At 40.4% G+C, this 17159-nt stretch overlaps 1 protein-coding gene across 6 annotated transcripts in view; it reads left to right on the top strand.

Annotated features, from left to right (window-relative positions):
* The window catches only part of CEP112 (centrosomal protein 112), a 276328-nt gene that overhangs the window by 120009 nt on the left and 139160 nt on the right, over positions 1–17159 (top strand). For all 6 annotated transcript variants that reach the window (XM_006017352.3, XM_025196262.1, XM_025196261.1 and 3 more), the window contains one exon: positions 9097–9232. In XM_006017352.3, coding sequence (XP_006017414.1) covers positions 9097–9232 — 136 coding nt within the window. The remainder of the gene's footprint in view (positions 1–9096; positions 9233–17159) is intronic.

The raw sequence follows: 17159 nt of genomic DNA, 5'->3' as shown, positions 1-17159 counted from the left end.
TTAAGAGACCCATTATCATGTACAGGTTTATTTCTATTTCAACATATCAGAGGTCATGTTCTGGAAATTCAGGCAATGGTTTAAGATAGGGAGCGGCAACATTTTTTGTCATGGGGGCTGAAATGACTCAACTCAGGTAGAAGATGGGCAGGCATTAGGACCTGGCCACTGCTGCTGCTGCTTCCCAATGCTCAGCTGCAACATGGCATGGCGTTGCATGGTGTTGCACTCACCACCCCTCCCACTCACCTCGCCTCCGACACTGTCGCAGCTGCCTGCAGGAGCTTCCTGCTCACCGCTGCCACACCCCCGCCGCTGACACCGCTGCCTGCGGGCGGTCGTTGTGCCACCCCAGCCTTGGGAGGCACCTGATGTTCATGCTGTGCAAGACGACAAAGGCGCACAGGCTTTTTGGAGCTAATCAAGAGGTAGCTTAATGTCCTTCCTTGGAAAAGTTGTTTAAGAAGAACTTGAACTAATGAGGCTTTGTTTTCTTAATGGGTTGATAAACACTGAGTTAGGGGGGATAAACATTCCCTGCTGGGCAGCTCAGGAGGGGGGCAATAATCAGAGGTCCTGCTGGGAATAATCAGAGGTCCTGCTGGGGCCTGGCCACACCCCTCTCAGCTCAGCACTGTAGAAGTGGTGGGAGGGCTGCTCCAGCACCCCTCGGCTTCTAGCCTGAGCCACTGCAGGCGTGTGTCTGAATGTTTTCAGTCCAGAGGGGATGTCTGGGCAGTTACAAAGTGATTTAGCCTAGCCAGGTTAAACTAACCTGCAAAGATTAAATCAATTCAGGCTCAGGCTTTTTGAATGTCTGTCCCTAGCCCTAGGGAGCAGAGGGGCAGGACCAGCCCTGCTCTCTGGAGCAGACAGCACAGCACAGTCCAGGGCTGCAAAATGCTGGGATGCTGGGGGACTCTGATTAAACTTGAACCAGGAAGGGGTGTGGGGCAGGAGTTTCATAAACCGGTTTGACCTAAATCAGTTAAGTCTGATACTGTATTCAACCAGGTTTCTCTTAAACCAGTTTCGGCTATTTTGAAATCGGTTTATGTGCACTGAACTTCTATTTTGGTACAGGTCTAAACCAGTATCTGATTACTTAAGCTGGTTTATATGTCACTTCTGTCCCTAACCATGCTGCCCATCTGTGATGTGGCCTGGGCGTCGTTCCCCATTCACTAGAGCCAGCTGACTGCAGTGCAGTGCAGGTACAGTGCCAAATGCCACTGAAGCCACAACTCCACAGGCCAAATCCATCCCACGGGCTGTGGGTTGCTCATCCCTTGTTTAAGCCCTTAGTGACTGCCTTTGGAAGTTTGTAATTAAGTATAAATCTCCATATTAAATGGCTGTGTTGCCAAGAAGGATGGAGTTTTATTGGACAGCCTTCTTTGCTGCAACAAAAAAATTGTAAAGGAGTAAGTGCTTACAAGTAGAATATCCTGCTTCTCAGCTATTTGTTTGTATTACTGTTGGTTGGTTGCTTAGAAAAGTCTGTGCAACCTGGAGTTTTTGATTTTTTTCAGTCCAAAGAAACAGTGGATGCAATTAAACTTCACTGTTTTTTCCAGAGACATCCCCTCCATAAATCCAGATCGTACACTCTCATTACCCGGCATTGAGTTCTTAAAGGTTTGCAAGGTAGCATTATCTAGTTGTATTATAAAAAGCTGGACTTTGAAGTCAGTAATTTTAGATTATTTCCTGGCAATAATTCTCTGGATGATATAGGGCAAATTACTTAATCTGTGCAGTTTAATCTCTCCAGAAGTGTTGTGAAGTTTAATGAATGTTTTCAAACCATTTAATTCTACCCTAGAGAATTTTGCTGATTGGAAAAAAAATCAAGGCATTCTTATTTAAAATGTCATTTTTTGCTATGCTCTTGAAAATAGTTCACAGTAATGTTTAATTTTGTTTCTTTTGGTGGCATTTATTGATATGATACCTTTTTACTTAAATATGCATCAGACAGAACCTGATTTTGCAGGACTTGAACATCTTCACATCAAGGCTTGGCTTAAATTTGGAAAACTTGCAAGTTACATTCGTGCTGTAGCTCACGATGGTTTATCTTTCAGTCTCTTCACCATTTCTTTTGGGTTAGAGGCTTAGTTTTGCATTTTTCCAGAGAGGAATCTCATGATCCACCCCACTTTCAGGCTGGGTTCAGTGCTAGTTATACAGTACCTCCAAAAGGGTGTCTTAGAAGCTACACTGTATTTGTCCAAGGCTTTTGCCACTTAGTTTGGGCGTAGGATAATTTGTTTCAGGGACAGATTTAATGAGGTTCTTAACCCTACTAAGAACAGTAACTGGGAAGTTTTTCTCTTTTGGTACCCCTGAATTTGAATCAGCTGTTCTTCTCCTGGTCTGACTAAGTCACTTCACTGTGATTTTAAATGCATTTACGGATGGGAGACCAGAGTTGAACAGCAGGTTATAAGCAAGAGCCGCCCAGGATTTTAGGTTGCCGTATCCAAGCCAAAAGAGTGAGGTGGCCCATGAAATCTTTCTATATCTTTGATATTAACACAATGAAAGTCATCCTGGGATCAGGCGTCTTTATGTTAGGAGTATTCCAGAATTGTCTGAGCTGCATTTCCTTTTAATGTGTGTTCAAGAAAAAAGAATGAAAATTGAAATAAAAACACCTAAGTTTCCAAAATACCTCAGCTTTAAGAGTAGTGCTAGAAAGCAGATATATTTTCAGTGCAATCCTTTTTATACATTTTTAATGCCTGAACTGTTGAATATTTACTACCCAGATGAAATTCTCTTTATTCTTTTAGTAGGGAAGACAGTTGGATTCATTAAGACCATTTCATCGACCAGAGCAGCATAGTACAGTGCAACTCCACTGTGATTCTGAGTACTTCCTTCATTGTTCTCATCCATTATGTGTTCCAGGGCCCACTGTTATTGTTACTATATTCTCCTTTTTTTTCCTTTAAATTCCATTTTAGCAACAGTGTAATTACATCATGGCTTGCCATCAGCCTTCCACTCAAAAAACCCCCCAAAATCCTAATAATAATGAGATGTTAGTCATTCATCCATATTCGAGCTGACCGGTAGCAAGTGTTACTGCAAGTAACTAAAGGCTGGCTTTTGGTCTTTGCCACAGCCCTTAGCATGCGCTAAGCATCACCTCCCCAAGAAATAGCCCCCAAAGACCTTTTTGCTTCATCATATCTCTGTGCAACCGTCCCTCCTCCGCTTGCCATCCAACTCTTGGGTAGTATAGCTTACTGCAGGCACATCTCATCAGCACGTTATTACATCCCCTCAATTATTGCAGATATGCTGGCAGGCCTGTCCAATTTGTGGCCTGTGAGGGGTTCATTTTTTACCCAGGGGCTCCTGCCTGGGTGCCACTCCCTTAACCACTGCTATCCTCGGGGTCTCTGGGTTTCCTATTCTCCTGCAGCTTCTGCTTCCTGTTCCCACCCCTGGGGGCAATGCAAGACAGTATTGTTTGCGGGGCCCGAGGGAGCCTGCGACTTGGTGGGGCTTGGGGCACACACATACAGTGACTTGGGGGAGAGTCCTGGCATCCCAGTGGGTGACCTGCAGCCCGTGCAGGTGCAGTCCATGCAGTGTGTAACCCTATGGCCGCTCTGAAGTTGGACAGCTCAGGTGTACAGGTTTTCCATCAAATTGCTAGTCATCTGCTTCAGAAATGATATATAAGTTGATGATGAGTAGCCTTGCTCACACTGATAGGACTAAATCCAAAGACATTATAGGCTACACAGGGATTTTTACCATCAAGGATTCTGGTCTCTTCTTACGTATTAAAGAATCTAGTCACGAGACGTTAACCTAACAGATCTGAAACGGGTTTTGTAGAAATGCTGTCCCTAATTTTATTTGTTGCACATTCAGGTCCACAATGCAAAGTTTAGTCGGACGTATCAAGTGGAATGCTTAGAAGAAAGCATGCTTTGCTTAGGTGTTACTTTGAAAATACCCTCCCTTCATTAAGGGAACTGAAGGAGGGTGTGACTAGCACATGCCAAATGGGGCATAAATGAAACCATCCATGTATATGATATCTTAACAAATGTTTACAGCATGGAAAAGGAGAGTGTTTTTCCATACTGCAGCATGTTTCGCTCTGAGTTTCTGCATGTGTTCCTTGACAGTAAACTACATGCTTCGTACCTGACCTGTATGTGCATGTCATTATATTGTGAAAACACACTTAGCTGTAAAATGCATCCATATCAAAAATCTTTTCTTATTCCCACCAAACTTGCAAAGCATTATTTTGCTTAGACACTAAGTGGGTTTCCAGAGCTGTCAGAAATGGTAGAGGGCCTGGCAAACAGATTCCATGGTCAGGAGCTCAATTGACTGTATTGTTTTACAAGAAAACATTATGGACTGTTATTGCCTAGAAAATTGCAGTATTATTTAAAAACCCTATGAACTATGAATAGAATGTGTGTTCAGAAGTGGGAGTTGAGAATGAATTTTCCATGGAAATTTTGCATTTTTTTTATACATATAACATACACAGATGTGTCAATTCTACCCTGTTATAATTATTAGTCTAATAGAAGAGGTCTTTCCCACCATGGTTTGATAATGGGCTGGTGTTGCCGCCTTATTTTGTTTGGTATGCAGAGACCTCTGGGCCTCAAAAACTTTACAAACAGTATTACTAGTTCACACTGCAGCCGAGAGAGCATCTCGAGGTTCTTCTGTATCTTACATAAATCACTGAACCTCCACTGCTTTCCACTGATTTGATGTGTAATGCTGTCATATCTTACTGCGCTTGATTATTAACTCCGGGAAGACATTTTAAAAGGCAAGGAAAATTCTTACCATGAAGCATTAAGGAAAAATATTTTACATGTTGTTATTCTTCATTTATCAGTATACTTCACAGTACTTCTTTCTCAAATTCTTATCCTAGACTTCATAGTCATCTTTAACTGAGATGATTTGTGCTTGTATAAGACTTTTAATTCTGCTACCATATCCTTTACATATTAAAACAAGAGGAATTTTCTGCTTTTATAAATAAATTGGGGCCAAAGAGTAAATTCACCCTATTTTTATATTCATGCTGGCTCAGCTTTAGGGGATTTGAGTGATGCAATTGCGTTGTACTAGGCCCCACAACTAGTACAACAACAACAAAAAATCTTCAAAGTGAATATTTCAGTGTTTCATGCGAGGCACACTGCTCAGTGTCTTGGAAAAAAAAAAGTAAAGCCTTTTTTATACATGTCCATTGTTGTACATGTTTTCTAAGCTCCAGTATAAATCTTAAATGCATAAAAAGTAGAAAGACCTGGCTCTCTCACCCCTGAAAAGAAATGAAGTCTTATTCCTGGTTATAATGAGCATGTTATATCTATTTATGGGATTAAATCCTGGGAAGAAAAGAAGGTACATAAAATCAAATTCCTAAAAGTACAGTTCATTGCATCTGCCTTACAATATTTTAGTATGAAAGTGCATTCTTCAAGGAAGGAGGTGTGTGAAAACAATTGGGAAATTCATTTCTAGCACAAAGACTAGCTTTATCAGGAAATTATATGGCTAGACATTGTGTTCTGTTGCCTCTTGTCAGTTCTTGGGGATAAGTTTGGTAGACTGCATTGTAGGTTTTGCTTCTGACTCAGAGCTGATGTTAGTCTCAGATGTGAAGGAGGCAAAAGTTGTCATTCAGGGCGCAGTCGGCTGAATTGGAGCCTTGGGAAAGGAGGATATTGAGTTTCCCCTCGCAACATTTCCTTTGAGTTGTTTCAGTTAGGCAGTCCTTGCCTGGATCATGGTACTAGGATTTCTTCAGTTTGTCTAATGCTGTGTATCACATAGATTTCATAGACATTTGGGCTGGAAGGGACCCTGGAGGATCATCGAGTCCAGCCCCCTGCCCCAGGGTCAGGAAGTCAGCAGGGGTCACAGGATCCCAGCAAGATAAGCATCCAAATGTGTCTTGAAGGCGGTCAAAGTGGGTGCTTGAACCACCTCCAGCGGCAGTCTATTCCAGACTTTGGGGGCTCAGACAGTGAAAAAATTCTTCCTTACGGTGGTGGCGGAGTTTGTGACCGTTTGATCTTGTCATCCCTTGGGGCGCTCTGGTGAACAGACGTTCCCCCAGATCCTGATGAGCACCCCGATAAACTTATAGCTGGCCACCAGATCACCCCTGAGCCTGTGCGTTTCCAGGCTGAAGAGTCCCATGGCTTCTGGCTAGTGGTGTGTGATTGTCATTCATATCTAGATATTCATAACATTCCCTAGAATGATTCAGTTTAAAGAAGGAAACCTATATGCTGATTTTGTCATTTATCTGTATATAATCTTTTGAAAATGTGAATGGTTTATTGCTTAAGGGATTAGGAGTCAGAAGGTCTGGAATCTGCTTGTGGTAGGGATGTGCAGCACCAGTCCAGTCACAGTGGTGTGCACACGTGTTGGCAACTTACTTTCAGCTGTTGTGAGTTGATAGAACTATTGCCAACACATCTTTAGAGTATAGACAAGGTCTTTGGTTTCTCAGTTTTAATTGGAACACCAAGAAGTAAAAACCACCATCGGCTCAATATGGAAAGACCTAAACAGAGACAAATCACAGGGAAAATGAGAGCGGAGTGAGAATAACTTAACAGCTTGATGAAGTGTCTCAGTAATTGAGAAGCAATCTTTTAAAAAGTTTCATGGATTAAAACAAGAGTGTTACAGAAGTGAAACATTTTTTGTGTGAAGAAGAAACATCAGGTACTTCTAAGTTGTAGAAGTGTATGAGAGTGCATGTATGCAAGTGGATGGGAACTATTGAATGTTAATTCCTATGCAGGACTGAATCATTATACTATTTCTAACTAGAAACTGGGAAGTAGAGCTGTGTTATTGTTGAGTGTAAAGTACGTTTGCCTATATGGTATGCATATCATCTAACAATATTGCAGTAAGAGTATAAAAAGGTTGATGTGGTTGGCAAAAAGTAATAGCAAGAACAATTTTCATCAAACGAAGGTCAATTAAAATAACCACGTTCACTATTGTACGCAGTTTCTTGTTTACTTGGCGGGGGAAATGATAAACACTCGTGATAAAAAAGAAAAATAATCTATGCATGTTTGACTAGCCCAACAGTGGTAGACAGCAGCATCATTTTGTAGCATTTTCCTAAATATATGTAAAACAAAGTAGTAGTAGTCATTGCCTACACTGATTGCATATTTTTTTGAGAAAGAAGTCCGCAATCCAGTTCCAGTCCTTCCCTCCCCTAACATACTTGTGAAGATACAGTATATGTTATTTGTCTCATTGTTGAACTCTGGGATGAAAGGCACAGGAAGAAATGTGTGTGCCACAACTTTAAAATATCAGAACTGGACGCTTCCTGTGTTTCATAAAAAGATTGAGCACTGGCAGGGATAGATTGACTTGCTGAGCTGCTCTCTTTCCATCTCTAATGTGTCTGGTCCTTTGTTTTGTATGCAACCATTTCCATCAAAAACAGGAACTTTGACACAGGGTGCTGCCTTTTTACCTGTAAGATAAAAATGCTAGCCACAGTCTCCTGATTTATCACTTTTTTTCTATTATAAGCAGTTGGTTGTGCCAACTGCAGTGCAGGCTATCAACACAACCACGCTAAGCCTCTTTTTATACTCAACTCTCTGTGAACTGGACTTCAATGTGCTGATGTAAAAAGTAACATATCTAACATGTCTTATTTTTTGCCTTCCGCATGAAAGTTTGCACCAGGATGTCTTTAATATATTTGCAGATTATCATGATGGTGACATCTGATGCATCAGTACAAAGACCAAAAGTCCATGATACTTATATTTATAAATTATTTCTGTATATCATGATAAAGTTTGCTACATAATGATCAAATTGTACATATTTTAAACAGTTTAATCCAAGTATGAGCATACAGCATGGCAAACAATAAACTATTATTTTCCTAATAAGCAGTACTATGAGATAGAAAGATGCTTGGAAATTCTGCAAGTGCTGAATGTATAACATAACAGCAAGGGCTTTCACTGGATTGGCTAAGGCTAGGAACAGAAATTACACATATACTGGTGTAAGTGATCAGAACCCAGTTCACATCTGTAACACAGCAGAAGTTCAGTGTACATAAACTGCGTTCAAAATGACTGAGACCGGTTTAAGATAAACCTAGATGGGTGTTGTATCAGACTTAATTAATTTAGGTTAAATCAGTTTATTGAACTTCTGTTCCATATCCCTTCCAGATTCAAGGTAACTCACATCCCAATTAACCCAGCATCTCAGGATCCTTTGCACCTCTCCTGCAAACCCCACTCCTTGTGGGGTGGGCAGGCTAATCTTGGCCCAAACTGTCTTCCCCAGCCAAGCAGGGAGGCATGGTCTAGCACCCCCTGGCTTCTGGCCTGGGCTGCTGCAGGCATGTGGCTGCATTCCCTGAATCAAAAGTGAATGTCTGTTCACTTGCTTATCAGTTCAATCTATGCAGTTTAGAGTAATCTGCGAAGATTGAATTGGTTCAACCTTGGGCGTTTTGACTGTCTGTACTTAGCCTAAGAAACCATAAGCCTCATATTTTCAGTGCTTACTTGTTTTGATATTTTCTAGGGAATGAGTAATCCCTTGTTGGTTTTAGCAGAGATGGTACTGGGGATATAACTGTTTTCATCTGATAATAGAATAACATACTCTTACTACAAACCATCTTCCTCATTGCAAAATCAGTTGAATGTATGTTAGAGCTATTTATGGCAATATTAAAGAAAAAAGGTTTTATGTGGTCGTAATAAAGATGTGTTATTTAAGTGGTCCTGGTACAGGGTTTATAAAATAGCATTAATTTCATGGATTATAGTACTATATTTAGGCTTGCCAAATTGAATAGAGAAAGTGAAAATAACTCTAGACTTCTTACCCAGGTTGCTATTTTGTTCTTCAAAGTATTACTGAGGCAAGTTTGGCATAAGCTGGGACAGGAAATTGAAACCCAGAATACTATTTTAAACTGATAGGGTTAAAGGCCTTTCTTTTACACCAGCACACTTGTTCTTTTATTTGATACTTGAACTCTAAAAATTTTCTGTGACTTTCTAGGGAGAAGGAGGAGCAGCTGACTCGGGTGACAGAGGTACAGAGGCTGCAGGCCCAGCAGGCAGATGCTGCCCTGGAGGAGTTTAAGCGGCAGGTGGAGCTGAACTCAGAAAAAGTCTACGCTGAAATGAAACAGCAGGTGAGAAGGTCACAATGCCAGCTTTTCTGAGACTCTCTGTCTCAGTAGGATAGCATATTCTGATCTTGTAATGCCAGAAACATGTTTCACTTGATAGTGCTACATCAAAATCTTTCACAATGTAGTGTCTTTCCTAGCAAGTCAAAAAAGGATGTTAGCAATTGATTCATCTTTATAACAAAGCGAGATTTGTCGTTGTTATAAAGCTATCTACAGTTGTATTTCTGATTAGAGATTTTCCAGGAGTTATGCTATGAAGTGTTAGTTCAAACAATTTTACAGAATGATGTTTATAATTCCCCCACATAAGTGTTCTCCCTCTTCTTTTAGGGACAAGTTATTCACCCATTAAAGGGAATTTGCTGTCAATTTCAATAAAATATGGGTAGGCCATACAGCACTACAACTAATGCTCAAAAATGTTTTCCCTCACTTTAAAATGATTTATAATTATTTACTTGTATGGCACTTAAAACATGCTATTTGCTCACAGAAGAAACAAGACATAAAGTGTTTGCCACTAGGAGAGTTCAGCTTTTACGCAATAAGTTAAAATAATAATCAGCAGACTGATAAGGGATGAAAAGGAGAGGCAGGTGGCCTTTCTAATGTGATAAAGATGCCTACAGGTTCCTCTAGCAGTTCTACCTGATCCTTCATCCCACTATTCAGGTTTGCCCTTTTGTAATTAAATCCAATTATTTTTTATTTGAGGAAGTGGTAGTCTGAAACAGGTAGGGAATGTAAGGGGCTATTGATGGTAAAACAACTTGGTGAAGGCTCCTTAAAAACATTGTAGTTGCAAAATTTTCCCTTCCTATTGAAGATCAAGGAACAGAAACTCTTGGAGATATAATCTTATTGCATTCATCCTTGTAACATATTAACTGTTTGTACTTCAAACTTCTTTGAGATTCAATGTGTTGTGTAAATGGATACGACGATAAGTGTGATCATTTTACAGCTTCTTAGAAGACTCACTTCTGCATAAAACCATTGGTGTAAGTGTAGAGAAGTGTGAAATGTAGAGGGACTCCTGTTGATAGGGTATCTTCTCACACATGCACACACTCACACACACACAGACACACACATGTGCATGGGCAAAAGCTCATGCCTCTCTGAATGAGTCAGTCTATGAGGTTCCACACTGTCTTGCCTCCTTTATAAATTCACATAATGGTGAAATATAAACCGAACGTTGGCCAGAAACGAAGTAGTCATATTAAAAATGTGATTGCTTATATCACTGAGAGCAAAATCTTTCATCTTGGCTTGGAATCTATTTTTAACAATTGCTCTTTCTGTTGTTGTGAAGGTCTGGCTTGACTGCTTTTAAAATCTTCAGTAAAAGCAGCAGAGCTATAAGGCATCTTTTACTTTAAAAGTCCTATACAGAGAACAAATAATGGAATTTTGAAACGAGAAAGCTGTGACATTATTTTAAAAGGGCAACTTTTGTTTTGCAAACTAGACCCACAAGGGCAATACAAAACACCCAGGGTTTCAAAGTTCCTCTCCTACATTTTACTTTAAATTAAATCTCTCCTTTAGCTCCTTCAAGATGAGTTAAAATAATAATAATTTTCTTGCTACTTTAAATGAGAAACAGATTATAGCCCTTGTTTATGATAGAGTCTAATTCAACTAGAAAGATTCCTCATGATGTAATTTTGTTCAAAAAATTGTGTAAAATAATCCTGAAAATATATACATTGTATTGGTTGTAGAAACATGGAAGATATACATTGTATTGACACTTGAAGAGATTTTTTTTTTTTTTTTTAGTCTTAGAAACAACGCTCCAGAAAATTTTAGAGATGTATATTACTAAGCTCAATGAAGTTGCTTTGTATTTTGCTCATTTTCTCGGTGGTTGAATGTCATCCTATTGATGCGTTAGATATAAAAATAGAAAATACATAATAGATAACCAGTCTGTTCTTTCTCCCTGATTCATATATTGATGCCTCACTCTGGGTTCACAATACCCTATACTCATCCAAAGTGTTGAACTGCGATGGAAAAACTATATCACGATACTGTTGAGTACTTGTTTGGTTGTATTAGTGCTTTTTCTTGGAGCACTGACTACTTGCCCGCTACGTTTTCCTTGGTAATGAAGATTCTGGCACCAAGATCTTCAACATCAACACTTAGATGGAGAAACTAAATTCTTAGCCTTGGACATTTCATAGAAACCTTTTCTGTTTCAAAAAGGAGTAGAAAGAATCAATGGATAAGAAATCCCGAGTTGGTGCTGGTGTTAACACCAACTCTGAGAACGCTCCCAGCTTCTCAAGCTTTCCCCCAACCCAGAATGACATTGGCACTAACTGGAATTGTGGTTCTCCTCATTCCCTTCATCCGGCCACTCCTTTTGCCAGCTCAAACGAAGAGCTGTTTCCAGGTAGGTTAGGACCATGTCTGATGGAGCGTTTCGTGTGTGCATAGTATGGGGGGCACATTATAATATGGAGACAGGATGGGCTGCTGAAGTGTGGCCAGTAGCAATATGATATGCCAGTATTGCCGTATTGATCTTCTGAGGATATGACACCCCATTTGTCTTTGAGCACCAGTCTCATGGTTTTACCAAAAAAAAAAGAGATTATAATTGCCATTAATAGCTAGCATCTTTCCCTCGAACCAATAGATACCCTGATCAAAACAGTGGAACAGGCATAGAAGATGCTTCAGTTACTCTGCCTGCCTGCAGTAGCCTTTCTCCCCTGGTGAGACAATCACCCATGCCCCAACACTGACTGTGGATGACTTTGGACTTGCAGCTACACTGGACATAGAGGTGATAATAATCCAAGAAAATACATGCATGTATTTACATGCAAATACATGTGCATTATTTAATACACTGAGTGTTCTGTTTTCATGCTTGCAAATAAGTGGGTTTAACAACCTTCACAGGTTTTTGCCTAACTATCAGCCAGGCTTACTTCAACCATGGCACCCTTTTATAGAGAGAGTGTATCAAACTCCACCAAAGGGCTTTGAGTAATTTTATGCTCATTCTATTCCAAGATCACATTCTACCTCCGTGATCTGGGCAAAAGCTAAATATGCCAAAGGAACCCTCCTCCTCTCCTCCCCCCACCCCCTGCTTCCTTCCCCTGAAAGGATATCCATGCTGGAAACCAGCCCAGAAGAATTATTACTCTTTCTAATGGAAGAGACTTACCATTTGGGCAATTCACCATGGTTTACAATGTTTGGATTACTTACCATATTGGAAATACTCTAGATTATTTCAGCTCGCCTTGCAGCCTAACTGACATATAATGCCCTCTATTACAGTTGCTTTCCATCTTCTCCTGACAGTATTGACATTCCTTAAAGGTCTGATGCATAAATCTGGTCTGATGTACATCACTCTGTTACCATTTGGTGAATGTATTCTTTCTACCTTCTCCCCAGGCCTCCTCCCCCTGAACTCAGGTAGCTCCCTCACCTGCTTCTGAAATGTTTCTTTAACTGAAATCTGCAGGACTACTACATGAAGCAATCTGCTCACATTTGTGAAGCATTTGCCCTAGTCTCGATTGCTAGATCTGGCACCAGATTTGGGAGAGAACTACAGGAATCTCTGGATGATGCAATACTTAATCCCACCACATTGAAAAGAATACTGCTTACACGTCTTCTACAGTGGGTTGCATACTTGCACAGGCTTGTAAAAGAAAGGACATTTACACATTCCACAATAACTGTTATTCTGAACGTAGCCAGGGGAGGATACCACAATCTGTTTCCCATGAAGTTGTAACACAGGTTTTGAGCTGCAAGCAAAGTGAGGGAGTATTGCAGCTAGTCTATCCCTTGTGCCCTTTCACAGGCACATGAAAAGGTCCGTGGCACATGTATGGCCCCAAAGGATGCAGCTATTCAAATGATTCTTATCAAAGACTGTTTAGCTACGTGCCGGATGCACGATGGTTTCCATACCATGGAGTCCACACTTGCAGTCATCCAAGAAACTTCCTAAATTTTCTTGCTGAATGGCACCTGAAAAAGCCTATGTTTGTGCATAACTGCTTGCAGACATTAACGCCCCCCCCCCCCCCCTCAACAAAATTCGGACTCCCCCCCCCCCCCCCCCCCTTACATTAAATTCGGCATGCTCCTGCACCAAGCCCAGCACACATCCAGAAGAGGCGTTGTGTTGGTTGGACCCAGCTCACCCAATATGTGTATAGATTGAGCGTTTTAGTGGGGCTTTTTTGGTACTTTCATCTAATATCTGATTGACTCCGCTTTAGATAAAAGCGCCAAAAAACTGCTGAAGCGCCGGATCTGTACAGACTGTGCAGAGCCAGGTCAAAGTAATACACTGCTTCTTCTGGTAAAATTAGGTTTTGGGGGTTTTTAAATGTCTGCCAGCAGCCAAAAATTCAAAGAAACTGCTTTGAAAATTGAATTTTTAATCTTTTTCTATAAATCTTAATCTTATTCTTACTATAAGTTATGTGTGTTGTCATAGCTATTATTATTATTTTCCTTGTTATCTATAATCTGGATGAACCCAGAGAGGTGAAGCAGAACTGGAAGTCCCTGTACTAATGTTGTACAAAATATAGTTCTTGCCCTAAGTGGTATGGGGCATACAAAGAATGGCACCTTTAATAATGAACTGATTTCCTTGACAGAGAGCTACTCTGAGTTTAAATATTTTCCTTTCTCCCTTCCCTGTCATAGATTCCCCCTTTGATTTACAGCTTAGAAATGACACCAGTCTGTTGCTAGATCCTATTACTTCATTCTAATAATGCTGTCAGTGTTGATACATTCACGGAGGGTCCCCACCTGAGAGAAGTGCCCCACGTGAGGGGACTTGCAGTACATACGCAGGAAAAAATGGGAGAATTTCCTGTCTCTGTTACATAAATCAACGCAGAGAAATGTTTGTCTGATTCACCAGGTATGCGAGACATCAGCAAAGTTGTTAAATTGCATAGTGGTGAGAGAGATCCTAAAAAGTGAGGAACCTTAGAATGAATGAATGAATGAATGAATGAATGAATGCTTATACAACAGTCTTCACTGGGCTCGCATTGTGCTTAGTTATTACAGGAGTCCCAGTCCTGTGTAATATGTGATTTATCTCTCGTGGTGCTGTACCTAGGCCTGACAGAATGAGTTAAGTGATCACGTCGGCTATAATTTTAAATGTCTGTGCTGTTGCTAGTTGGCAGTAGGTGTCTTACGTTTTACGTTGATGTGTTCTGCGTGCTGACTTGCCCTGTCGTTCCCCTTGTTAGTTTATTACATTTTAGCTTCATAGCAAGATCATCCTAACAATTTGTATGAGGTTGAGCTATGAAAAGTTGGAACAAAAAAAGTGTAAAGTGATATCTAAAGAATTAGTTTCGTAGCTGATAATTTGCAACATGCTCGTGTTGTTATCTGAACTCAACTGCTAAACGTTTTTGATGGATGTGGTTGAGGTTCTGTTCATTTAGGACAGATTTCTGATAGCATAATTCATATTGAATTACATATTACTGCTATTATTGTAAAGAAGCAAGGATTTTTCTGGGTGATATCTTTTATTGGATCAACTACATGGTTGGAATAAAGTTAGGCAAACTTTTGAATGCAAGGCATTCTTCATCATGTCTGAGGAAAGATTGTCTTAAGTCACACAACCAACTTGACTGCACAGTAAACAAGGCTGGCATGCACTCTCTTACCTGGTGGTAAATGAAAAATAGCGTATCCCTTTCATTGAGGCCTGAGCCTCCACACAGCTTTCATTTACTGCGGGGTAAAAATGTGAGTAGCTGACACTGCAAATCTCTGCTCTTGGCTACCTTGTTGTAATTATAGGCACTAGTACAATGACCAAGCATCAAGCATGTGCTTCAGTGACACAATCCTGAAGTTCATCTTGCACCCTGGTCCTTTCTCACCCCTCCTTAGATAATCCTGGGGTTTTTTTAATAAATAGTCTAGTATGCTGTTCACAATACAGCATATCTGTTTCTATATTGGAGCAAATGTCATTTTCCCCCACCTGAATTGAATAATCCATTGACATCATAAAGTGGAATTTTTAGTGTCTATAGCAACACTGTACTCTGAACTTCACAACAAAGATCAGACTTCAGAAATCCTCTTTTCACTGAAATGCTAATTAAGGAAGTAACAAATGGAGTGGGAGCTGGTATTCTCAGTTAGTATAATCAGTATCTGGTTTATTATTGTCTTTGTGATATTACTTGCCCTCTGCTTCTTATTTGTGAATAGTTATTTAAAGTCATCTGATGTCTCATTTGCTACTTTAAGTGAGAGGCGCATTATAACCCTTTTTTAAAATATTAGATAGGGAACTGATAAAATGTAAACAGTTTAAGATCACTTGTTTTTCCATCCAGTTCTGGTGGTTGTCCCGTGGTACATCCTTTCTTCTTGTTTTCCTGGAGGAGGGAGAGGAAGGCTGTGTATAAATATAACTGATACTTCTGTTGTTCTTCTTTTTAAATAACGCTACTCAAAAAAATTTAATTGCCTTCACTGCATGCAATACCCAAGGAAAAGAGTGAAATATCAGAATAGCTCATAAAACTGTAGATTAAAGGCCAGGGTATACATATCAATCAGAAGAGAAGTCCTCACAAAGCCAAATAATAACTGCCAAAAATGAAAAAACAAGAATATGTGACAATGTTTTGGCTCTATTATTTGTCGGGTTTGGCCAATGAGAATCAGAAAAACATCATAGCACTCATGGTAAATATGTATACTTTGAGCTAGAGAATAAAGAGCTCAAACATGCTTTCTTAGCTGTAGTCCTCATATAATATTTGACTTTGTGTAAACTTTAATGTTTCAATTTTTAGAAAATTTTTACTGTATTAAAAAAATGATTCCTTTGCTATTTGGGACCTCATTGGTGGGTAAAGCATGGTTTTGAGAAGAGGAAGGGGCCTCTCATTTATGTTATAGTAGGGGGAATGTTGTGATACAAGTACCCTGAATTGGGAGAATAGTGACCTACATACAGCCCAGTGACCCCCATTCAGCACCCCTAATTCTGCTGTGGCTTTTCTCTTTTCTGAATTAGGGCAGCAATTCCTAACTGCCCCGTCTTCCTCCTTTCTTGAGCTACTTTTTCATTAAAATGACCTTTACCCTGTCACATATCTCTTTTGTCTGCTTTATCCAGCTTTAGAAGTCCTTTTTATCTATCTTAATCTCATGTGGTTCAATAAAGACAAGTAAAAAGTCCTGCACTTAGGATGGGACAATCCCATGCATTGGTACAGGCTGGGGACCGACTGGCTCAACATCAGCTGCGCAAAAAAAGACCTGGGGGTTACAGTGGACAATAAACCGAATATGAGCCAGCAGTGTGCCCTTGTTGCCAAGAAGGCTAAAGGCATATTCGATTGCATTAGTAGGAGCATTGCCAGCAGATCAAGGGGAGTGATTATTCCCCTCTACTCGGCACTGGTGAAGCCATATCTAGAGTACTTAGACCAGATTTGGGCCCCCCATTACAGAAAGGATGTAAATAAACTGGAGAGAGTCCATCAGAGGGCAACAAAAATGGTTCAGGACTGGAAGACATGGCTTCTGAGGAGAGGCTGAGGGAACTGGGCTCATTTAGTCTGGAGAGAAGACTGTGAGGGGATTTAATAGCAGCCTACAACAGTTACCTGATATGTGGTTACAGAGAGGATGGAGCTAGACCAGTGGGTTTCAACCTTTTTTCATTTGTGGACCCCTAAAACATTTCGAATGGAGGTGAGGACCCCTTTGAATTGTAAGTGTGAGTATTCACATACTTTTGATTGATCATAGTCATCTTTCGTAGACCCCTTAGACATAGTCTGAGGACCCCCAGCGGGGTCTGTGGACCACAGGTTGAAAACCTCTGACCTGGACTGTTCTCAGCGGTGGCAGATGATAG

The sequence above is a fragment of the Alligator sinensis genome, unplaced genomic scaffold, assembly GCF_000455745.1.
Source record: "Alligator sinensis unplaced genomic scaffold, ASM45574v1 scaffold282_2, whole genome shotgun sequence".
NCBI classification, from domain to species: domain Eukaryota; kingdom Metazoa; phylum Chordata; order Crocodylia; family Alligatoridae; genus Alligator; species Alligator sinensis.
Note: the sequence above shows the minus strand (reverse complement) of the source record. Positions and strands in the feature narration are given on the sequence as shown.